This window comes from Lontra canadensis, unplaced genomic scaffold (assembly GCF_010015895.1).
Source record: "Lontra canadensis isolate GAN:19392208 unplaced genomic scaffold, GSC_riverotter_1.0 scaffold3, whole genome shotgun sequence".
NCBI classification, from domain to species: domain Eukaryota; kingdom Metazoa; phylum Chordata; class Mammalia; order Carnivora; family Mustelidae; genus Lontra; species Lontra canadensis.
Genome location: NW_022630997.1, coordinates 29,937,629 through 29,961,142, shown reverse-complemented (window position 1 = coordinate 29,961,142; position 23,514 = coordinate 29,937,629). Strand labels below are relative to the sequence as shown.

Genomic DNA, 23,514 nt, shown 5'->3' with positions numbered 1-23,514 from the left:
TTATAGAACTAGTTCAGAAAAGTCCTAAATAAACCAGCCAGCAAACAACAATAACAAACAATAAAGCAACAACAAACCCTGGGGAGAGGGAAAAATCTGATTTCCAGAGTTGATACATCATATTATCTAAAATGCCCAGTTTTCTACAAAAATTATGAGACATGTAAAAAAAAAGAAAGTATGGCTCATAATGGGGGGAAAAAGCAGTCAGTAGGATTACCTCTGAGGAAGCCTAACCTTTGGACTTACTAGACAAAGACTTTAAATCAGCTATTGTGAATATGTACAAAGCATTAAATAAAACCATGTTTAAAGATTGAAAGGAGAGTATAACAATGAGAAAAGATATATAAAGAGATAGAAATTATGCAAAGGAACCAAATAGAAGTTGTGGAGCTGAGAATTACAGTAACTGAGATGAAAAATTCACTAAAAGAGATCAATAGCAGGCAGAAGAAAGAATCAACAAACTTGGAAGATAGGTCAATTGAGATTATCCAATCTGGGAAACAGGAAGAAATGAGTGAAGAAAAATGAACAGAATATATGCATCTGTAGAACACCATCAAACATACCAACATACACAAATTGAAAGTACCAGAAAGAGAGGAGAGAAAGGTACAGAAAGAATATTTAAAGAAATAATGTTCAAAATATCCCAATTTTGATGCCAAGTATTAATTTATACATTGAAGACACTCCGTAAATTCCAAGTAGGATAAACTCAAAAAGATCTATATTTAGACACATCATAAATTGTCAGAAAGGAAAGTCAAAGGAAGAATCTTGAAAGCAACAAAAACAACTCATCACTTAAAAGGTATCTTCAATAAGACTAACAGTTAATATTTCATCAAAAATAGAAGTGGGGCACCTGGGTGGCTCAGTTGGATGGGCATCTGTGTTTGGCTCAGGTCATGATTCCAGAGTCCTGGGATTGAGCTCTGCAATAGGATCCTTGCTCAGTGGAGAGTCTGCTTATCCGTCTGCCTCTGCCCCTACACACCTTATGCTCTCCCACTCATGCTCTCTCTCTCTAATAAAGAAATATATTCTTTTCAAAAAAAAAACACAGAAGGAAGAAGGCAGTGGTATGAAATATTCAAAGTGCTGAAAGACTATCAACCAAGAATTTTATAGCCAGCAAAACTATTCTTTGATAATGAAGAAATTAAGACCCTCTGAGACATATAAAACTAAAAGAATTTATCATTAGCAGACCTGCCCTATAAGAAACACTAAAGGGAGTTCTTCATGCTAAAATAAGACAGTAACTCAAGTCCACATGAAGAAATAAAGGAGGTGAATGATAATAGGGAAACAGAAATGGTACGGTGGGAAGAGACAATACACATCAAACCCCAAGCCAGTGCCTGGGACATAGAAAGTGCACAGTGCAATCATTGTAGCTAACATTAATTACATGGAGTTCACTGTGTACCAGGCATGGACACAAACCTAACCTCACATAATTCCACAAAGAAGGTACAATTACTGTCCCCATTTCATAGATGAAGATGAAGGAACTGAGAAACAGAGGTATTAAGGAATGATCATGGCAGTGCTGGGGTCCAGCTGGCTCCACAGCATGTTCTCTTAACCGCGACACTTAATCTCAACCTCCTGACATTTCTGGTCAGAATCAGCTCTCACTTTTTCTTATATCGATCTCAATAGGACCCCAAGACTTTATTTTCAGTCTTCCATTTAGATATCACTACAAGACATAGATATTTTGAACCTCATGATTATAGCATGGAGTGAATGAGCTAGGGTGATGGCAGCAGTCAGATCCGTTTTCCCACGAGCTGGAGGCAGGAATGGGATGGTCATTGGGTTGCCCGCATGTCCACCCACTTAGTGCTCATCAAGCTCAGTGAGATGTCACACGTTTCCTGTGCAGAGACAGCATCCTGAGGCATATGCCCCCCTCCTGATCTGTGCAGAGGGCTCACAAGTCCAAGAGAGGCCTTCATTTTTCATGCTCTTTCGGTTTTGGTTCTAGGCTCTGGAAAGTGATTTTGTCAGTGCCAACCTCCACCACTGGATAGACCTCATCTTTGGGTATAAGCAGCAGGGGTCAGCTGCAGTGGAATCTGTTAATACCTTCCACCCCTACTTCTATGGTGACAAAGTGGACCTCAGCAGCATCAGTGACCCCTTGATCAGGAGCACCATCCTTGGGTTTGTCAGCAACTTTGGACAGGTGCCCAAACAGGTACATCATCTATGTTCTGGGTCTTGCTTTCTCAAGAGTGTGTGCATTGTGAGCTTGGGAGTGACTGAAGACATTTTCTCCTGGAGAGGACCAAGAGAGCACTGGGGAGGGGAAATGGTCTTCCTATAACCCTCAACATCAGGGATTACTCCTCTGTTACCATCTGATGGTGATGAACATGATGATGTCATTAATGATAATGGTGAGGACTACCTTTCCCTGTGGGATATGTGATGGAAACTATAGTAAATCCATAGGATTTAATTGTCTATATGGGTGTCTATGCTGCACAGTTACTGTGCAGAGCCAACGAATGGAGACATCAAATGCTCAAAAGTGACTGAAATATGACGGGCCTTCTGCAAATGTTAGTTACTAGTATGATTCCCTCATTGAATCCCCTCCTAAGCTCTGGGTATAGGGATTATTCTTTTACAGATCAGGAAGCTGAGGCTCAGGGAGGTTGAATACATAACTGGCCCACAATTATACTTCAGCAGATGCCAGAGGTAGAGCTCTACCCCCACCTGGCTGGCCCCACAACCACTGCCATGTCACCAGCAGTGGGAGACTATCTCCCAGGGCCCCTGGTGAAGTTGCTGGGGTCTCATATTGGCCTTTTTCTCCACTGGCTCCATCCCACATCAGGATAATCATGTAGTAATATGAGGCTGTGTGTTCATGGGCATGTCCTGGTGAATAGTGGGCAAGAGGAGTGCTTAGTTAGCTGATCCCAGCCTGGTTGGCCCTCAAACTTCAGTTCAGCATGGAAAAGTATTATTCCTAAGGATATCCATCTGGGCTACTAGCATGGCCCCATGGGCTGGGGTCTCAGCCTGGGCAGTCAGGAGCCATGCTGGGAAATGAGTGCATAGGCCCAGCCAATTCCAGGGCCATCTTGGGCAGCAGCCTTCCCCACGTGTAACCATGAGGCTTGGAAAGGCTCATCTAATAGTGCAAAATTAGTAACGTCTTTTCTGCCTGGTCTTGTATACCATGCTGCAGGTTTGCTCTGCTCCCAGGGGAGGGCAATGTGAAAAGTGCCTAAGGGTGACTTGGAGAATGAACCGTGCCTTTAAAATGTGGGTTTGGCCAAGGAACACTTTGTAGGAAGGAGGGAATTTCAGGAAAGAAGCTTGGGTAGCCTAATGGTTTCGTTTTTTTTTTTTTAAGAAGTGAAATAATCCAGATAAAGCAATTAAATCAAAATAGTAGTCTCCCCCAACCAATTGTTTCCTGAGTTGTGTCATTGTCCTTGTCCAAAAGCAAAAGATATTTTCACATCCATATGCTCGGAAAGTGCACACAATTTTAGATTCTGATTTCATTTAGTGATGTAGCCTATGAGCTTTTACAAAGATATTTCTAAGTAATTATCAGAATTAGAATTCTTGTAGTGGTCCCAACTAGAGGCAGGATTAAAATACTTCAAGGACCGTGCACTTGCCATCAATGGGCTCTGCGTGCTGAGGCTGTGACAGGCCTCTGGCCTGTGGTGCTTTAGTCATCCTGCTTGCCAGGAGGGACGTTCTTTATTTAATGCTCAGTTTAAAGTCCCCGTTCTGATTTCTGTTTGCATTGATCACTCACCTGGCTTTACTAGGTGGACCACTATCTGATCGAGGCCTGTCACTGAGCCTAGGCTGCTGTGAGAAGCCCCCCCACCCCACCCCAGCTGCTTGCTGAGCCTTGCCTCTGCCCCTGTGCCCAGCTGGGGTCAGCTCTCACCCCTCCATTGTGGCACCCAGGGGATGTTTCCATCGAGGAGCAGAAGCGTGGGCCTGATGACTGGAAAACACGGCCTCGTTGGGGAGGGGAATGTGGCGAGGTGGCCTCGGCTGCCCTCTGTGGCAGCAGCAAGATTCTGCCAGCAGCATGGCCTTGCACTTCACGTGTTGCCTGGTTATGCAGAAAGTTTGGCATTAGGGACAATTTGACAGCAGAGATCTAAGAAAAATGAAAATTTAAAAAGGCCACTAATGGGGGTTGCCTGTGCTCTTTGGAATGTTTGAATGGATGCCCAGACGGATGCTCCTGCAGAGAGTTTGTAAGGGAAAGGAGGAAAAAAGATATATGAGAAATAACTCAAGCAAATGAAGAGAGACATGTGATCTAGAGAGGAAAGGGGGTCATTCTGAGCCCATTATAGGAGAGGCAGCTCTGCCGGGGACCAGGGCTCCTCAGGTTGGTCATCCTGCTCCCAGGCAGCATGGGGAAGATGACAGTTGGCAGCCAGGAGGGCTTTTTCCGCTAGTCCAACGCTAGGAGCTGGAGAAAGGAGCTGCCCCCCTCTGAGCCCCAGGCCCCTCACCTGCACCCACCGAGGGCTAATCCAGAGAGTCCTGTTCATGCTCATCTCAGTCAGGAGCAAGCCCAGCTCAGGCAGCACTCAGAGCAGAGCGGCCGCGCCACTTACATGGGGACGCCGCCGCTGCCACCCCCGGCCATCTGTCCTTAATGACTTACGTGGTCTGCGTCTGTCCCCTGTCTCTCCAGCTCTTTACAAAACCCCACCCAGCCAGGACTGCTGCGGGCAAGCCTTCACCTGGAAAGGATGTCGCCCTGCCTGGGAGCCTGCCCAGCCACCCGCAGCCCTTCTTCTACAACCTGCAGGCACTGAAGCCCTCCCAGGTCACAGTCAAAGGTGACTACCTGGTCTTGCTTTATTTGGCGCCCTGCCCCAGAGTTGTCCCTTCAGTGACTGTTGTTCCTTTGGAGGTTCAGGGGCACAGACCCTTCAGGATCTTGGGGTCTGACTTGACATGGCTATGTCTCTAGTCACAAAAGGGATCTGGGGAGGTGTGCTCCAGAAATGTCCAGAACCACCTCTGTTAGATCCTGACAGACTTACCTATCTTTCAGTCTGAGACACACTTTCCTCTCTTTCATATATCTCTTTCGCGCATACGTGCACACACACACACACACACACCTCTTTCTCCCTCTCTCTCTCTTTCCTGCGCACATACACCCCTCCTCACCTCCAAAGCCAAGCGAGGAATTCCCAGATTCCCTGAGGGAGGGTTGCAGCCTCTGCTTCTTGGTGCTTGTGGTCACAGTTGCTCCTGAGCCCCCGGGTGGGCCTTGTAGCCCTTAGGCAGGATCATCTGTCCTGGGCAGATGGCCCAGTGGGAGTTCCAGCCCGGCTGCTTCCTAGAGACACGGTGCGTGTGAGGTCTGATGTCTGCGCCACCTGCGGGCTGCTCGGCTTTGGGGAACTCGCACTACGTGGGGCAACATTCTGGACTTGTATTAAGGACTATAAGGTTGGGTTTGTTGGGGTTTTGTGATGTGTCTTTTTTTTTTCCCTTCAAATCCAAGAACAGGGTCTTTGGCACACCCCGCCCCACTAGATAAGGTGTCTGGGAGGGGCAGGAAAGGCAGAGCCCCCAAGGCTCCTGTGGCTTTGTGCCATCACCCAGACAGCCTCAGCCACTGCTCCCCTGGCATCAGCCCTTAGAGACACTGAAGACCTGCATGGCCACATGCGAGCTTCATGTATGTGTGAAAGCAGGGGACGACCTGAGGCCTAGGGCACCCAGTTTGGGACCAGGGTTTAACACGAGTGAGGCCCTCGAGGGACATGCCCTGGTGAGCCAGCGGCGCCTGCCCAGGCTGGTGCTTTGCCAAGGCTGGGTCACCTACCACAGCTCCTCTCTGGGCCCAGTGACAGCAGGTCTTGTCCTTTGGTGTGTAAGCTCCACCATACTAACTGGGGGGTAGATATGTACCTTTTCTCTCTAGGCTCCGAATCCCCCAAAGGAGCCATTGGCCACATCGTCCCCACCGAGAAAAGCATCCTGGCCGTGGAGAGGAACAAGGTGCTGCTGCCTCCTCTCGGGAACAGGACCTTCAGCTGGGGCTTTGACGACTTCAGCTGCTGTCTGGGGAACTACGGCTCTGACAAGGTGGATGGGCGTGGGGCGCAGCCACAGGCTCAGGGTCTCGGCCTCCATCTGCTGGGGCAGAGGTGGTCAGGAGACAGGCCGGCCCAAATCAGGCACAGCTGCCCACACCCCACCACCTCCATGCGGCTGTGCCCCCTGCTTGGGAGGGAAGAGTGTTGTACGGCTGGGCTCAGGGCCCTCGGGGCCAAGCCTCCAGCCTGGGTTCCAAGGAGTGGAGCGTGCAAGTTCTCAGTGCACACTGTCACCTCAGAGCAGTCTCTGTCACCACCTGGTCACTCAGACTCTCACTCAGCCTGGCTGGGAAGTCAGGGTTCCTCTGGCCCCAGTCATGGCTCCCAGTCAAAGGACAGTCACTGGGCATTCAGCTGGTGCCAGAAGCTAACCATCTGGCTAGTCTTCTTCCACCCTTACCTCGGCCCACCCAGCGAGCTCACTTCTTGCTGTGGCCCTGGCAGCCTCCCAGGCTCCTTGCCTCCCCGATCTCCCCTCCCTCCCTAATTCCCACCCACCGATCACATGCATGAACTCCCTGCCCACCAAGCCCTCTCTCCCCACCCCTAGCCTTCCCTACCACTTCCTGAGGCAGCCAGAAACCAGTCCCAGATGTCAGTCCCTCCTGAAAGCTGTCCCTGACCACCTCAGGCTGTCGTTGGCCTTCCCCACTCCCTAGAGTATGAGCTCCCTGGGGATAGGCTTGAACTGCCTGGATTTTGTCACCAGAGCCAGCCTCCCGAACAAGTGACATGCCCCCCAGTTCCCGTGGCACATAGACAGGGCAGCAGTATCCAGATCTGCCCTTGTCCCTCTGTCACCCTGTCCGGGCTCCCAGCCCTGTGCTGGCCAAGGGCACCAGTGCTCATCCCACTTGTATCTTCTAGATTCTAATGACGTTCGAGAACCTGGCTGCCTGGGGCCGCTGTCTGTGTACCGTGTGCCCGGCCCCCACCATGATCATCACCTCTGGGGCCAGCGCCGTGGTGTGTGTGTGGGAGCTCAGCATAGCCAAAGGCCGCCCAAGAAGCCTGCACCTCAGGAAGGTATGGTGCCTTAGGCGGGGATGGTGTCAGGGTGCTGGGGGTGAGTGCATGGTCTGGTGTGGCCCAACTCCCTGAGCACCGAGAGCCCCGCCTCGCTCAGGAGCAGAGAACACAGTGAGGCCCTGGAGGGTGTCACAAGGCTCTGTGCCACGAGAGGGCCATGGTTTCATGCCCATGGGGGATTTGACAAGTTCTCAGGGCAGGTGCCCCCATGGAGACCCACGCCTCCAGGAGAGATGCCACTTCAGAGCCAGGGAAACCAGATTCCTTGCGCTAGAGAACGTTTTTGACCATGTGCCAGGGACATGCTTATGCCCACAGCCTCGTTTTGCCTTCTCAATAGCCCTGTAAAATAGGTACCGTTATCATCCAGACTTCACCGCTGAAAAAAAAAAGCAGGTGCAAGGAAGTTAAGGGACTCGTTCTAGAGGCAGGAATGGAGAGGCTGTTCCAGAACAGAAGTGGTTGTGCAGGAAGAGAGCAGAAGCAGGGGAGAGTGGACTCCTTCTGGTCCTGCTTCTGGAACGAGCGCTGCTCTAATAACAAGCCGAGTGTCCTTACTGTTTACTTAAGGACCCCATCCGTTCATCTTAACTCCTGTAAAGCACACACAGTTATGCCCACTTTCTCAGGAGGACACTGAAGCTCAGAGAGAATGAGTTTGCACTTTAATTTCGGTCGATCTAACTTGAAACCCACGCTTCCTGCCTGTGCACCCTTGAACTTGACTGAGAGTACCACTAGGTATCCTCAACTCTAGAAGGCAACTTACGTTTCTATCTGTCTTGTAGTTAGCCATAGAGACCCTAGATAACGAGAAACCCAAAAGAATCATACAAAACTCACCATGGGCCAGATTTAAACTAAACATGTGTCACAGGAACTGGACCTGGGTTCCTCTGGCTGCTTTTGCAGCCCCGCCCAACACATGGCCGGTGCACAGTGGGCTCTCAGTGAACATGAAGAGAAGGAAGTCAGTGTTGAAGGGCCTGATGAACCCTGCAGGAGCAGTGGCACCTGCTCGAGGGGTTGGGGGGGCAGCAGTGTGGGCCAAATGCAGGCTGCCTTCACCAGACTCTGCAAGGTGGTCCTCCAAAGCCAACCTCGGAGCGCCCTCCTTTTTCATGTTTTCATAGCATTTTGGGTTTCCCAGCTCTTTCCATGAATTGCAGTCAGGGGGCTGGGTCCTAATTCCAGACCTGAATAAAGAGCCTGTGCATTCCTCTGTGGAGCATTCCCCTGGCCAAGGCACCACTGTGGGGACAGCCAGAGATCCAGCCTGAGGGCAGAACTGTCCATGGCAAGTCAGGGAAGGGGCCTCCCCCTGCTGCTTCGAGGTCCCTTTTAGAAATGAAGATGAACTGTAAAAGCCCCGGTATCGACAGCATAAAAATGTCAGTCATCATCCCCTCCTAGTTATAAATCAAGAGGGAAAGGGATGGGGAATCCCACCCGCTTTTATCTCCTAGGTGAAAAAGAACTCTTTCTCATTTACCTGTAGGGGCTGACATGGCCTTGGGGATCCCCCAAGAGCCCCAGTTGCTCAGTGAGGGGATCTGTCCCCGACTTGTTGACAAAACCATCATTAAATAATTTCATAAACGGTTTTTAAGTGTTTTTTAAAGATTCTACAACATTAAAGACAAATTTCAAATTCACTTCAAAGTCAAGCAGTTCTCTCTAATCCCTATAAAAGTTTTCGTTGTTGCTCCTGCTCTCCCCAGATATACATATTTATACCATTCTGATCATTGTGTAGATATGTTTCTTCCATTTTGCCCAGCCTATCCAATTGGTTCTGCTTTTCCACAGTCTCTATAATTTACATTTCAATTGTTCCATATTATTCCATTTCCATAAAATTACATCTCAGTTGTTTTGTTATGTCTAACGCACCACAGTTTAATAAACCATTTCTTCTGAAACTAGACAATTACATTACTCTCACATTTTAACTATTTTAAAGAGTGCTGTGGAAAACAACTTATACAGATTGCTGTTTGCTTCTGATTAATTGTTTCCTTAAAATAAATTTCAAGAAGTAGAATTACCAAGCAAGGACATAGTGCTTTATCTCCAGTGGTCCCATAGCTTTTCGGTGCCACCGACGACTCCACGTGCCCGTCTTGCCACAGGTGTCCTGCATGAGCAATTATTTCTCAAGGCTTTTATTTTGTTTGTTTTGTGCTACTTTAGTTAGGTATGATGATATTGTGCAGTTATTTTAATTGGCCGTGGAGACAGGTACAGCTGTAGTCCCCTCCCCACCCCGCCCCTTTATTCTGGTTTCACTTCCTGTGGTCTCTGTTACCTGCCGGTCAGCTGTGACCTGGAAGCAGATGCTCCTCCTTCTGACTCATTGTTAGGAGGTTAGTAGTAGGGTAACACCGTGTCATGGTGCCTATGTCATTCCCCTCATGTCATCTTATCAACTCACATCATCACAGGAAGGAGGAGTACAGAGTCTGATAAGATTTTTCGAGAGAGAGAGGCCACATTTGCATAACTTTTATTACAGTATATTGTTAAAACTACCCGATTTTATTATTAGTTACTGCTCTTCATCTGTTACTGTGCCTAATCCATAAGTTAATTTTTTTCATAGGTATGTATGTATAGGAAAACAAAAACACAGCAGACATGGGGTTCAGTACTATCCAGTTTCAGGTATCTGCTGAGGGTCTTGGAGCCTATCCCCCATGGATAATGGGGACTACTGTTTTCTGAGAAAACAAAAGAGCCAGTAGGGAACACATTTAAATCTGCTGTCCTCTTCGCTGATTTCCCCAGCCTTTCCCAACAGGGGTGGCTGAGTGCCTGACGGTGGGAGACAGTAAGCCTGACGTGGGTGGGCCGTGTCTGCACGCAGGCTGGTCCCCCTCACTCTCTGGTGCCTCCCGTCAGAAAGCAGCAGACTTGGCTCCATTAATGGACAGCACACATGTGGGCCCTTGGGCTCAGAGCTTCTCCTTCTGAATCCCCTGCGCTGACTCCAGAATCCCCCGGCTTACAAGCTTTGGAGTCACCATGTCCCCTGTGGTCAGAACTTAGTCATCAGAGCTCCGGGCAAAGCCTCTGCTTTTCTCTTCATTTAGACAGCTTCCAGTTTCCTAAGATGACCCAGTCCCTCTTCTGTGGGTCACAACCAGAACCTTGCCAGCACAAGCTGCTTAGTGCCACATTAGGACCTATTGGAAACAAACAGGGATCCTCGGCAGAACTTTTAATTGCAGTGACCAGGCAAAGTGACAGCTTTGAATAATGAAGCTCAGCCTCATTGACCCAAATGAGCAAGCAGTCATCTGTCTTGAGGGCGGAGGTTTACCGCTAGGTAAGCCAGGGTAATCACCTTTCAGAATGCCACCTCTGCATTTCTCTGACTGATTCCAGAGGACGGCAGCAAAGGAGCATGCAGGAGCTCTCAGATCAGGCTTACCTGGCAGCTTCTGGGACGGTTGTGATGGAAACCACACTATGGCCAGCAGCAGTGGGCCTGGGGGCGTCGGGTCACCCCAACCCCTCTGCCATGCATCCCCGGGGAGCAAGGGCTCTGGCCTTATCTGGATACGTGAGCATCTATAAGCCAGGCCAGAAGCAGCATAGGACAACCTGAGGGCCAGAACCAAGTTGCCAAGTGGCCAGACGGGCTATGAACCTAGACCCATCACACATGAAAAGTCACATGTTTTTTCACTGTGACCTGACCTCCCTGCCTTCTTCCCATTTTAGCAGGCAGATGCATATTTGTTTCTGAGGCTCCCTTGGTGCGATGCTCAAACTTGAGCATGCAAGAACATTTCCTGGAAGACTTCTGAGAACCCATGTTTTGGGGCCCCAACCCCAGAGCTTCTGATTCAGTAGGTCTTAGATAGGGCTCAAGAATGTGTATTTTTAACATCTGGGAACATACACCTGGTTGGAAGGCCACATTTTGCAAATCAGTGTCCTTTCATATGACTGACCAGATGCAAGACAAGTGCAGGTGAGCACACAGCAAGAGGGTGCTACCAGCCTGTGTTTCGCTTATGACAAAAGGACTGCAGATCCTGGCTGGGCCTCAGCTCCCAGAGATGAATGGGACTGAGCTGAGAGGCCAGCATCGACACACGCACGTGCACACTCACACGGGCAGGAGCACACAAACCATAGACCTTGGAATCACAGAATCACCCTGAATCTCTGTTTCCTCCTCTGGGACCCAACAGTGAAAGGGAGGGCTGGATAATTCCACAAGTAGCTGGATTGAAGGTCCCTCTCGTAACCTGTGGGTCTGCCTCTTGTCCCTAGGCCTTGTATGGACACACCCAGGCTGTCACATGCCTGGCAGCGTCGGTCACCTTCAGCCTCCTGGTCAGTGGCTCCCAAGACTGCACCTGCATCCTGTGGGACCTGGACCACCTCACCCACGTGGCCCGCCTGCCCACCCACCGAGAGGGCATCTCTGCTCTCGCCATCAGTAATGTCTCGGTATGGCCCTGCCCTTCTCGATGTCCAGGAGCCTGCCTCGCAGCGTGGTGTAGTGCCCCAAAAGAAAACCCGGGGACAGAGAGAGGCTGACCCCCCAAGAATGTGGAGAGGCTCCCAGATGTGTGGAGTATTCTTTACTCAGGCAAAGTGGAGCCCTCAACATGTGCAGCATCTCGGGCTAGATTTTTTTTTCCTTTTTTTATTTTTCTCCCTCAGGGGGATGGGGGTTGTGGGTGGTGGGGGTGGTGGGAAGTGTCTGTTCTGGCACAGGCATGAAGTTGGCTTTGGTAAGAGATCTGCTCGGCTTGACTAATTCAGCTCAGTGACTGCAAACCAGTGTTAATTCAGCAGGTGCTTCTGGTCTCTGTAGCAGGAAGTGCTTCTGCTTTGTCCCTCTGAGCTGGCTGCCATAGATGAGCCCATCAGGAACATGTGTGTGTGTGAGAGAGAGACAGACAGAAGAGAGAGAGAGAAATATTTATCTAAACCTCAGTGTGAAGTTTCTCACAGGCTGGTATCCCCATTTTAGGGCATGGGGTTCCCTAAGGATTCAAATCCTCTGCATCTATTCACAGAAACACCCAGATCAGTGCATGGACAGAATGAACGAGGGGACAATAGAAGTGGGGGGAGATGGTCAAGAAGGCTCCTGGTACCAATTTTAGTCAAAAGTGGTCTCCATGTAGGCCTGATCCAGGATGAATGTTGCATGGGCAGAGAGAGGATGGATGGATGGATGGATGGATGGATGGATGGATGGATGGATAGGTATGTGAGTGGATGGATATTGGGTGAATTAGTGGGTGGATATGTAGATGGGCAGATAGAGCGTGGGTGTGTTAATGGATAGATGGGTGGATAATGAGTGAATGGATGAAATGGGGGATGTATAAGGAAGGGAACCAAACCCTGATCTGAGAGAGTGTAAAACCCATAAACCCATCAGTCCTCAGAGAAGACTTAACATCAGGACAACTTGTTGACTTAAACTTGTCCTGCTGGGCCCGGTGCTGGGTACTGAACAGAGATATATCAGACATGGTCATTGGCCTCAAGCAGACTCTATATCAAAAAATTCAGGAAAGGACATGATGGACACCAGTCCAGAGAGCTATGGAGGGGCACTGAGTTCCCTACATCCCTTTGGTGGTTAGGGAAAGGCTCAAAGGCTTGGCTCCAGCTGGTTTATGAGGCTTCAGTAACAGTGACCAGCACATCATTGGCTGTAACATAGACAAAGACTTAAGAAGAAAACTCTCAGCATAAACATTACAGGAGATTAAATGGGAGCATTTTTCCTCAGAAATTCCCTTCAGAGGGACACTGTCCAATTTTATGATCCATATACAATCATCCAAACCTCACCAGGAATTTGCAGTGTGTGAAAACACAGCAGACCTAAGAGCCATCTGGGAAGAAGTGGATGTCTTAGAAGGTCTTGGATTACATCGGTTAGTCTTCAGAAGAGAGCAGGATAACAGTGCTTCTGCTCTGCCAGAGCAGAGCAAGGGGCAGCTGGGCAGGCAGTGACCCCAGCATGGAGTAAAGCCAACTCTCGCGATTGCAGGGCACCATTGTCTCCTGTGCGGGAGCCCACTTGTCTCTATGGAATGTCAACGGACACCCCTTGGCCAGCATCACCACTGCCTGGGGCCCTGAAGGAGCCATAACCTGCTGCTGCGTGCTGGAGGGGCCAGCATGGGACACAAACCATGTCATCATCACTGGGAGTCAAGACGGCATGGTTCGGGTAGGTGTGTCTTGGGCAGAATGAAAGCATGGTACAAGAAAGTGTTCTTCTCTGTTTTGCTCACTTCCTCCAAGAGTCTAAATGTATAGGCTGCATTTGAAACCACGAGGCATGCCAGACCAGGTCTCCATAGCAAGTGAGGACAAGGGCAAGGCCCACTCCCAGCAAAAAGTAAATAAATAAATTCATATATATAGAATTTTATGTACACATATACTTATGTAATGAAACACTTAACATCACAAGATGTGAGAGCTGAATGGTCAAATGCACAAGAACATAGCCCAGTGCTGAAAAGAAATACTTGGGCCATCCATTCACACACTTGGCCATCCATCCACCCACTAATTCTATTCTTTACCCACTAGTCCATCCAGCTGTTTATGTCTATACCTATTCATCCATCCATCCACCCTCCATCCATCTTTCCATCTACCCATCCATTCCTCCATCTACCTATTCATCTGTCCAATAATACAACTACCTACCTACCCAACTATTTATCTCTCTGCCATTTCTTCTTTCTTTCCTTCCCTCCTTCCTCCCTCTCTCCCCCGCCTCCATCCCTCCCTTCCTTCCTTTGTTCTTATGTCTCTATCCAATGATCTTTCCTTCTATATATACATCCATTTACCCATGAATCCATCTACCCATGAATCCATCTATCCACCCACATGTCTGTTCATCTATCCATGTATCCATCCGCTAATTCTGGCTCTGTGCCGAAATCTTCATACAAGCCATAGGGGACACACAAATCGATGGTAATAGGCCCTTACCTTCAAGATGCTCATATCCTAGAAGAGAAGACAAACAGAAAATAGCTGTATGCAGCCCATGCTATGACCAGGATAATCAAAGAGTGTCATGGATCCTCTGAGGCAGGCCATGGCGAGGGAGAGCCCCAAGAAACCAAGAAGAGAAGGAAACAGAAACACTGAGGTGTGAGGATTAGCACAGGAAGAACAAGGTAATTTTTCTGAGACTGACAGGAAAGATGAAGGAATAAGTAAATATAAGGAATAATTCAGAGGCTTCCTCAAGAAACTGTCAATTGAATTCCACAGTTTATGAAAGGAAATGTCAACTGAATGCCACAAGGTATTCAGGAAAAGGCCCACTGAATTCTACAAATGGTTATGAAAGCTTCCTGTGTGCCAGCAAGAGACAAAACTGAGGAAGGCCCCTCAAGAAGCCCTGTCTGTGGGCTCTCAGGGGTACATGGTCTCTGCAGAGAGCAGAGTGTCCTGGGCTAGCCAGAACATGAGGAGGCCTGCGAGGCCTGGGCTTGGTGGGGCATGATCCACGCTGTGGGTCAGTCAGAGGAGCCCAGGCTGTCTGAGCAGCAGGTGCATTTCTTCCACAGGACCCCAAGTCGTGAGTGGGGGTCTTTCGTACACTCGGCCCTCATTCATCCAGGATGGTCATGGAGCTCTTAGGATGGCCCGGGGCAGTGTTAGGCCTAGTGTGGAACTCACAGAAGCATTAAAGGAGGTTTGTCTTTGTCCTTTGGCTACAGAACTTCCAGACTTAGCTAGTGAGAAGCCCTACGTGGTCAGCCTGACGACACTCACAGGAGGGCTTGGGACTAAGAGCCAGACACAGAGGATGGGGAGGCCTAGCTGCTGAGTGGTGAGAGAGGCCTTCAGGGATGGAGGCCGTGGGATGAGAGGCATTAGCTGAGTAAAATGTCAACCAGCTCGCTTCTGAATCTCATCCCTACAGCTGAGGTCAAGGGCAGAGGTCCTGTCACAAGAGTGCGGAGTGAACCCACCAAGCGGCAGCTGTGCTCGGCTGAAGCCTAAGTAATTTCTCCCAAAGAATACATTAGTCCTGGAGGTGAAAGGGGCCATGCTCCTGCCCCTTCCCTCAGAGACTCCCTCAGAGTCCCTTGGATGAGAGGCACACACCTGCAGACAGGATCATTTCTCCAGCCAGAAAGATGTTCTTTTTGTCTCTTTTCTGGGCAGATTTGGAGGACCGAGGACATGAAGACATCTGTTCCAGGGCTGGCAGCCCCAGAGGAGCCCTCCACTCCACCTCCAAGCCCTAGAGGTACATGCCTGGCTGAGGGCGTGGGGCATGCTTGCCTTGCTCAGTCTTCCCTATCCTCTTTCTCCCATCCTGTAGCGCCAGTCAGGCCTACAAGCCCAGGGAAGCCATCGAGTCTCTCTGGATGTTGCCGGGTTGGGGGGACAGAGCCATTAATTGCAAGCTGCTGGTGGGATGTGAAGCATCATGGAGAAGTCCTGTTGCATCCTGGTCCCGTCATGCAGGGACCAGTGAGCTCTGCGCTGCTCCTCAGACATGAGAACAGTGGAGATGGTGACTGTCAGGAGCCCGTGAGCTTCAGAGCGGGGAGAGTAGGGGACAACCTTGCAGAGCTTAGTTAGATGTTCTCCATCTGCCTGGATGACCCTTCAATCCCAAACTTTCCAGCCCAGGGCCTGGGTCCAAACATCTACTTGCCTAGACAGCCAGGCTACAGACAGGAGCAAGAAGGGGACAGGGATGGGCCTTGCCATATGCCTAGGGAGAGGAAGTGGTTCCATAGTGCCCTAGCGTGCCCTGTGGATCCTGGCTCAACCCACCCAACCCCATAGCAAGCCCTTCAAAGTGGGTCTTGGTGCCCTCTGCATCAATATCACCCAGAAGCCTTATTAAAAATGTAGATCCACCTTAAACTCCAGAAAAGGATAAGGGGTTGTTAGATTTCCTTATCCACCAGGTCCCCAGGTAAGTGGGGGTGTGCACCGAAGTAAGAGAACAACTTTTCTGGAGCCCTCTTTGGATTGTGGCAGATGGGACTGAGGTAGGGGAATCTGCTCTCTCTCTTGCTATCATGGCCACTTGGTACCACCACCAGCCTGGCTGCCGTTACAGAACTCGGAGGGAGAGGACTGGCCAGGCTTACCATGGTGCACACTTGCCACACATTCTCTTATTTCTCACAGCAATCATGTAAGGTCGATTTTGCTATGACACCCCTGTGTAGGATAAGGAAATTAAAGCACAGAGAGGCTTAGTAACTTGCCCAAAGTTATATGACTACTACTGTTCAGACTCAACCAACCTCAGACTAACTTCACACCGCCAGACTAACCTCGACCGCAAATCCTGCCACACATCACCAACGACAAAACCACCCCCTGACCACAGACACAAAGGTCACCATCGAAGCCATCACCTCCTTCTCTTCTACCCCAGCTGTCCCCATGGCCCCCACCATTCGCTCCTCCAATGCAGCAAACCTCTCTCAGCTCTGTATTCATCGAAGATTTTGGCACAGAACTGAGACATCTTTCTCGGTGTCCATGACGAAAGGAAACATGTTACCATGAAGGGATTCTCCTGTCATCCTGAGTCCCTCTGGTTAGCTCTGCATCCCAGGACCCATGATCTTTCATGGGAGAGAATTTTCCAGAGTTCTGAGGGCTGTCTTCTGAAAAGGGTAGGCATTTTCAGTTAGTTCATTTCTGGAATGTACTCCACACCTTCTTGAACCATTAGTCATCCATTTATGGTTTTTTTCTTCACACAAGCATACACAGACATCTGATCAGCCCTTACTAGGTCCCAGGCTCTGCACTGGGAATCCTTTCCTTCAAAGTAAAGCCATCCGGGAACACTTGTCAATAATCTGGGCTGTCCAGACCAGCGACCTCACGAGGATCTACAACCACATTCACTTCATTGTTCCTAGTGTCTCAAGGGTCCTTTGGGACTATAAGGAATCAGCCCATCTCAGCTTAAAAAGGAAGATGTACGGGCTGGTGCATTTTAAGAAACTGACAGCACTTCCTTGGAGAGCAGGGACCAAATGTCCTCCCCATTGCCACGCACATGGAAGAGAGCTAGCACAGGATCCTTATTCTCTGCCCGTGAACAAGTGCGTGGTACACCTGCCCGAGGGCATGCTAGTTCAGGCTCGGGCACCACTGCACATTTCTGGAACTATGGAGGCCCAGTGAGGAAAAGGTAGATAAATGGATGCCTGAACAGAATGCTGGGTGAATGGAAGGACAGATGAACAAAGGGCACCTCAGAGACTTTCTACTGGTTCTTGAAGTGCCAGCATATTCATGGATGTCTACTCAGGATCAGCAGTTGTGCTGAGATTGTGCTCATTGGGAATGGAGTCCAGAGCAATGGGAAGTGAGATAAAAAGCAGGAGACAAGGCTCTGGACCTGGCTCTGTCCCCAGTAGCTTCTCTGTCCCTCAGTTTCCCCTGCCCCATCAGCTGGAGATGCTCCTACACCCTATTAGGGAGTAGAAAAATATTAGAGAATGAGAAAAATGAGAGCAGAAAAATAATAGGACATAGACAAGAATCTACTCAACAAAATGCAGGTTATCCCTGCAATTTTCACACGGTTGTAAGAGCCTTCCTGACTCGTATACCAGCTGATGACATTAGGGAGCTCACAAGACAGTTTCAGGCTGCCAAGACCCACCCACCCCCCACCCAGCCACCCAGGCCCAGGCCCACATCTTTCCCTGCCATTTGTCCTGCCCTGCCTGAGGTCACCGCTGTCAAATAGAATTATGTGCCAGGGCTGTGATCACAGTTCAAGGGAGGATTCAGGTGAAATGACATGAGGGCACTGACACATTGTTGAAAACCAGGCGAGCCACGGTATGGAGCTAGAATGTCCACATGCAGGCTTACAAACGTAAGCCAGTAGAAGTCTTGCTGTTCTCAAAACATCGCTTGAAACGGTTTTGCTGGAAAGTGACAGTTCTGGGTGTGCACAGATATTGGCACACATGTCCTATTGGTGTGGATATCGCTGCATCCCTTAAATGCTGTAAGGGGCAAGAGAGGGGATCTTTGAAGACATTAAGGATGCTGCATTTGTGTCCAGATGTAATCTGATTTCTTCCTGGGATTCATTTATTTGTCATTTGAAGGGAGGACCAACCCCAGGGAACACAATTCATTTTAGGAATCACCCCGTAGATTTTGACTTAATCTGGTACATAAAAAGTGCTAGAGGAGGGCTTGTTGTCTGGACTTCTGCACAAACACAAAAGGCACATGCATTTCCCAGGGCCTGGGAAGCGGCCCCCTCGGCCCAGCTGGGGCCTCGCAGGGATGGACGCAGCTGATGTCTCTCCGCCTCACCCCTCCATGCCGAAGGAATTACTGTCTGTCCCCAAATGCAGTCATGAAAATGAGTGAAGTAACAATCATCGAGTTATATTTTTTGAAAAAACGTTCTCAGCATTTAATTATTGGTTGTGGCGTGAGAGGATTTAGATAAGTTGATAATGCCGACTTTATGTAATTTATTTTTACTAGGCAATTACGGTCTGCATTACATCCTGGTAGCAAGGTATTGTGGGGCGTCTTATTAAGCATAAAGCCAGTAAACACTGATGAACAATTTTGCTGAACTAGGCATGCAATTTAGAAAGCAATAATACACAAATCCAATTTGGTACACAATGGATACCGCGGCCCGTCAGCACATGTAACTATCACAGGCTGCAAATTAAATTGGGACGGCCCTTTTTGCAACAGCACAGGCCAAGATTAAATATATTTTCCCCCTCAATTTAACAAGTTGCTGACCACAAATATAAATACATGTGTATGTGTTTGTGGCCCCGCGTGTGGACGCACACGTGCCTGTGTGTGAGGCCACTCAGGGTTTCGGGCGACCCTCTTGCCATAATCCCCACAGGTCACAGGTGGGAGAAGAATCTTGCCCTGTGTCGAGAGCTGGATGTCAGCCTTGCCTTGACCGGGAAGCCCAGCAAGACCAGCCCTGCGGTGACAGCTCTGGCGGTGTCCAGGTAACCAAGGCCTGGCTTCTTCAGGCCTCCAGCAGGGGGCGCCAGAAAAGCCCCTTGGCTCTAGGCTCAGGTCCCCAGGCCCTGGGAGGTGGCCTCAGTACCCCAGGAACCTGGGAGGGCCCACAAGGCACAAGAGGCAAACGAGGTGCCCGGGTAGGGCCCTAGGACATTTTTTTAAACACACACATGTTCTTGCTCTCTCTCTCTCAAATATCCATGAACTCATAAAGAAACCATAAAGGTAAAATATATGGCTTTGTAGTTTCATGCCGTAGAGGAACTTTTTTCCTGAGGCCCACTACCAATTATAACATTTGGTGTGGGGATGATCCTACATCACTGAAAAAAGAAAACGCCCTTTGAAAGCTCCAAGCCAATGTAGAATGGCCAAGTGTCAGACACTACCCTTGATAGACATTATTTTATTCTTGCCAGTTACCCCATGGCAGTAAGGGGTGCTTACTGTCATTAATCCGTCCCACACAGCAGGAAGTGTAGCCTCTGGAGGCCATGGGCCTTTGTGAGCTGCTTCCTTCTTCCCTCACTGCCCTGGAGTGGGTGGCTCGGGGTCCATGGTGGTGGGAAGCACTCGGTTCTAGAAGCCAGACTGAAGTGAGTTGGGCCAGCGGAGACCATGGGCAAAGGGACAGAGAGTGCAGAGCCCTAACTCTTTGCTGGAAAACTTGCCATTCGTTTGTTTGGGGGTGTCCAGCTGTGTCTTCACAGGATAACAGGCACACGTGGAGATGCTGGAGAGAAAAGTCTGGGCTTCACCCCGCCTCTTGGAGCCTGGACATCATGGAGTGTCCCCCCAAAGTCACGAGGGAGGCTACAACTCACATAGTCCAAAAGTCCCCCTCCCCCACAGTCAAAACATTCTCCTGTTCTCCCAGCGCACCCACCCCTGCTTCAGGTGGAGGCCAGGTGCATGTCCCATGGGGTCCTGGACTGAACACCCCCGTGTCTCAGTCTCCTGAGGGGTGGCTGGGATAAGTGGGGCTCACAGGCTTGGCTCTACCACTCCTACCTATTCCTTCTCTTCCCAAGAAACCAGACCAAACTCCTGGTCGGCGATGAGAAGGGGAGAATATTCTGCTGGTCTGCAGAAGGGTAGGAAGAAAGAGACGGCGGAGGTCTGGCCCAGCGGCGTGTGTCCTGAGAGGTGGCAGCACCCCGCGAAGGCAGGCTGACGCAGTCCCTGGGGCGCAGAGAAGCCTCCCCCGAGGAAGGGGCTGCTGGCCCTCAGAGCTGCACACCCTGAACTGCTCCACGGCCTGTAGGACTTTGGCTTTGGATTGTCCAAGGACGTGCTCTACAAAAAGGAGAGCGCCTGGGAGCCTGCGAGCAGTGATCTGGAAACCATGACTCGCTCACAAGCTGCCCACGAACTCATGAGACTCACCTTTTCAAAGGGCTAATAGGGTCACTTACTGGAAACTAATGGGAACACTGGATTGTCTTTATTTTATTAAAACAACTATTTTCCAGAAGCAAGAGGGCTCGTGAGTATAAAATCACCCCCCTTTTCCACTCAGCTGTTTGCCTCCCAGACCTAGAAAGGTAGGAAGGCCTCAGGGATGCACAGCCCGCCCTGAGTGTTTCTCAGGCCCTCCTGTCTCCCTCCGTGGAACCTGGCTCTCTGGCAGGCTTGCCTGCTGGACAGGAGCTCATGGGGAGTGAGGGGCCATGTTCAGGAGGCCTACTTCTGTGAGATGGAGGAAGGGGTGCTTCTGAGGTCCATTGGGCCCCTCCCTGGGTGAGAAGGGCCCGTGTCTGACCCCAGGGCCAAGGATCACACCGCCTCCGGCGGCGCTCTTAGCAGACATCCCATTTGCAATCCCCTCATCAGTCTGGGGCTGCACCGGAGGACTATAAATTGAAGAGCAGAGAGCACCACTCCCCAGGAAGGCAAGAAACAGGGTCATAAATATCAAGGCTGGGGCTGCTGTCATGTTTCAAAACACCATTCATCGCATTTTCCCAGGGCTGAAAGGTTTGCTGGCCCAGAGGCTGTCTTGGGCTCATTGACTTGACAAACACATCCTGAACCGCTGCCTTTGCTTCCCCAGATCACTGGGAAAGGAGGGGGGATGGCGTCAGGTCTTAATTGTTGGAGTCGTGGGGCTAAGATGTCTGTGCAGACAAATGTGACTTGAGAGGAACGCTGAAGACACGGACGCCCTGTGCCCTAGGTAGGCCCTGGGCGATACTGCAGCTCTTGCAGTCGGCGTGGGCTGCCAGGATACAGTGTCGCAGGCTGGGTGGCTTAAACAGAAAGGCTTTGCACAGTTCTGGAGCCGGGAAGTTTAAGATCAGGGTGTCGGCCCGGTTGGTTTCTTCTGGGGCGTCTCTCCCCACCTTGTAGATGGCTGTCTGTGTCTTCACATGGATCTCCTCCTGTGTCTGTGTCCTAACCTCCTCTTCTTATAAATATACCAGTCATGTTGGATTTTAAGGTCCATCCTCATGACCTCATGTTACCTTAATTACCTCCTTAAAGATGTTATCTCCAAAAACTGTCACATTCTGAGGTCCTTGGGATCAGGACTTCAACAGATGAACTTGGCCAGGATACAGTTCAGCCCAGAAGGAGGCGGCCCTGGAACAAAGCTTGGGAGGGCAGCTGTGAGTCAGCCATGTGCGGGTGGAGAGCGAGACGTTGCCAGAAGAGAAGACCGCGCCCGCAAAGGCGCAGGGCAGGCCAGGCCAGAGCCAGAAAGAGCAAGCCGGCAGAGCGAGAAGACCACGTGGAGGCTGGGAGCAGGAGGGGCTGTCACCTCAGGCAGCCTAAGCCCTTTTCCCTGCATCCCCACTTCCTGCCAACAGCAGCCTCAGTTTCTCTGTCTATAAAATGGGGCTACCTAATGACTTGTCATGGGGTTAATGTCATATCTGTCTATTTTACGGAGGGCTGAAGAGGACAACAGGTGGCCTGTCCTGACATGATGTAGTCTTTCAATAGATCACTGATTCAGTCACTCACCTGTATCTTCTCCTGCTGAGCCAAGCCCCTTGCCAGGGTCCTGGGGACAGAGAACATTCTGCCTGTTCCCAGAGAGGCTCCCTGCCTGGGCTGAGGAGAGGCACGGAGAGAGCATGACGGGAAGCATGCTCTGCACCTAGCGCAGGTCTCTCAGGCTGGAGCAGGGACGTTCACGCAGGAGACCATTGCTTCAGGAATGTCCTGGAATGCAAGCCCACCTCTCAGTTTCCGGGTCCCTCCCAGAGCAGAAGCCGAAGTCCGCATGTTTAACAGTTCCCCAGGCCGTGAAGACGTGGGGCCTGGAGTGCCCACTCGGAGACATTCTGGAGCAGACAGAGACAGGACCCGGCAGGGATGGAGGCCTTTGCCCTCTGCTGCCCATGCTGCCATCTCAAGACAAGTGCTGAGGGGCTTCCCTGACCTCTGGGGTCAGGGACCCCCGTGTTCCACTCGCTTTCACTGGCTCAGCCAGAGACAGTGGGTGTGCCCAGTGCTCGCCCAGTTGAGCTCATCCCTATGACAACTACTTAATAACCGTGAGGCCAGGGGCACCTGGTGGGCACAGTCTGTTGAGCATCTGACTCCTGGTTTTGGCTCAGGTCGTGATCTCGGGGTCCTGAGGTTGAGCCCCCCTCGGCTCTGCGCTCAGCAGAGATTCCCTCTCCCTCTCCCTCTGCCTCTGCCCCTGCTCTCCCTCTCCCTCTGCCTCTGCCCCTGCTCTCCCTCTCCCTCTGCCTCTCCCTCTCCCTCTGCCTCTGCCCCTGCTCACACATGTGAGGCTTTCTCTCTCTCTGCTCACCCTGACCTTTGGTTTTCCATCTCCGCTGAGAGCCCAGGGAAGGGAATTCAGAGCAACGGACCTCCCTCTCACGGCAAACAGGACGGCGGGGCTTTCAGTCCAGTCTGCCAAAGTGCAAGATCAGGATGTGCATTTGAGTCAACCCTTTGGGAGACAGCTTTACCCACCGTGGGTCCCAGCAAGGCTCGAGCCATGCCCAACTCTCGATCAGGACAGGCTTAGGCTCACCTGGGGACATACTTACCCTAAAAACTCTTCATTGCTTATCAGAAGTTCAAATTCAACCGCTTGTGTTTGTATTTGTTAAGTCCCAGTGCCCTGCTCCCTGGACCTCCAAGAGGCAAGGAAGGATGGTGGCCGGCCCAACGACCCCACACGCCCATAGTGCTCAGTGCGTGAAAGTGGATTGCTTCCGTGAATAGCTAGAACCCAGTGGAGGGACTGCCAGGCTTCTTTGTGCCACCAATCATGTTTCCTCTGGCCCTCGCTCTCGGTGGGTATGCCCTGACCTTCCGGTTTTGTCCCTTTGTGCGCTGGACTCCACGTGGGACA

General features: G+C 50.5%; 1 protein-coding gene across 2 annotated transcripts in view; it reads left to right on the top strand.

The window, feature by feature from the left end:
* WDFY4 (WDFY family member 4) overlaps positions 1-20,670 on the top strand; it is a 267,773-nt gene extending 247,103 nt beyond the window's left edge. Inside the window, exons 54-62 of one of the 2 annotated variants that reach the window (XM_032837856.1) lie at positions 2,006-2,218; positions 4,715-4,862; positions 5,963-6,126; positions 7,005-7,163; positions 11,451-11,630; positions 13,198-13,380; positions 15,351-15,435; positions 19,069-19,180; positions 20,228-20,670. In XM_032837856.1, coding sequence (XP_032693747.1) covers positions 2,006-2,218; positions 4,715-4,862; positions 5,963-6,126; positions 7,005-7,163; positions 11,451-11,630; positions 13,198-13,380; positions 15,351-15,435; positions 19,069-19,180; positions 20,228-20,294 — 1,311 coding nt within the window. In that variant the 3' untranslated portion in view covers positions 20,295-20,670. Of the gene's footprint in view, positions 1-2,005; positions 2,219-4,714; positions 4,863-5,941; positions 6,127-7,004; positions 7,164-11,450; positions 11,631-13,197; positions 13,381-15,350; positions 15,436-19,068; positions 19,181-20,227 lie in introns of both variants that reach the window. The other variant, XM_032837848.1, reaches the window with a different exon arrangement.
* The last annotated feature ends 2,844 nt before the right edge of the window (positions 20,671-23,514 follow it).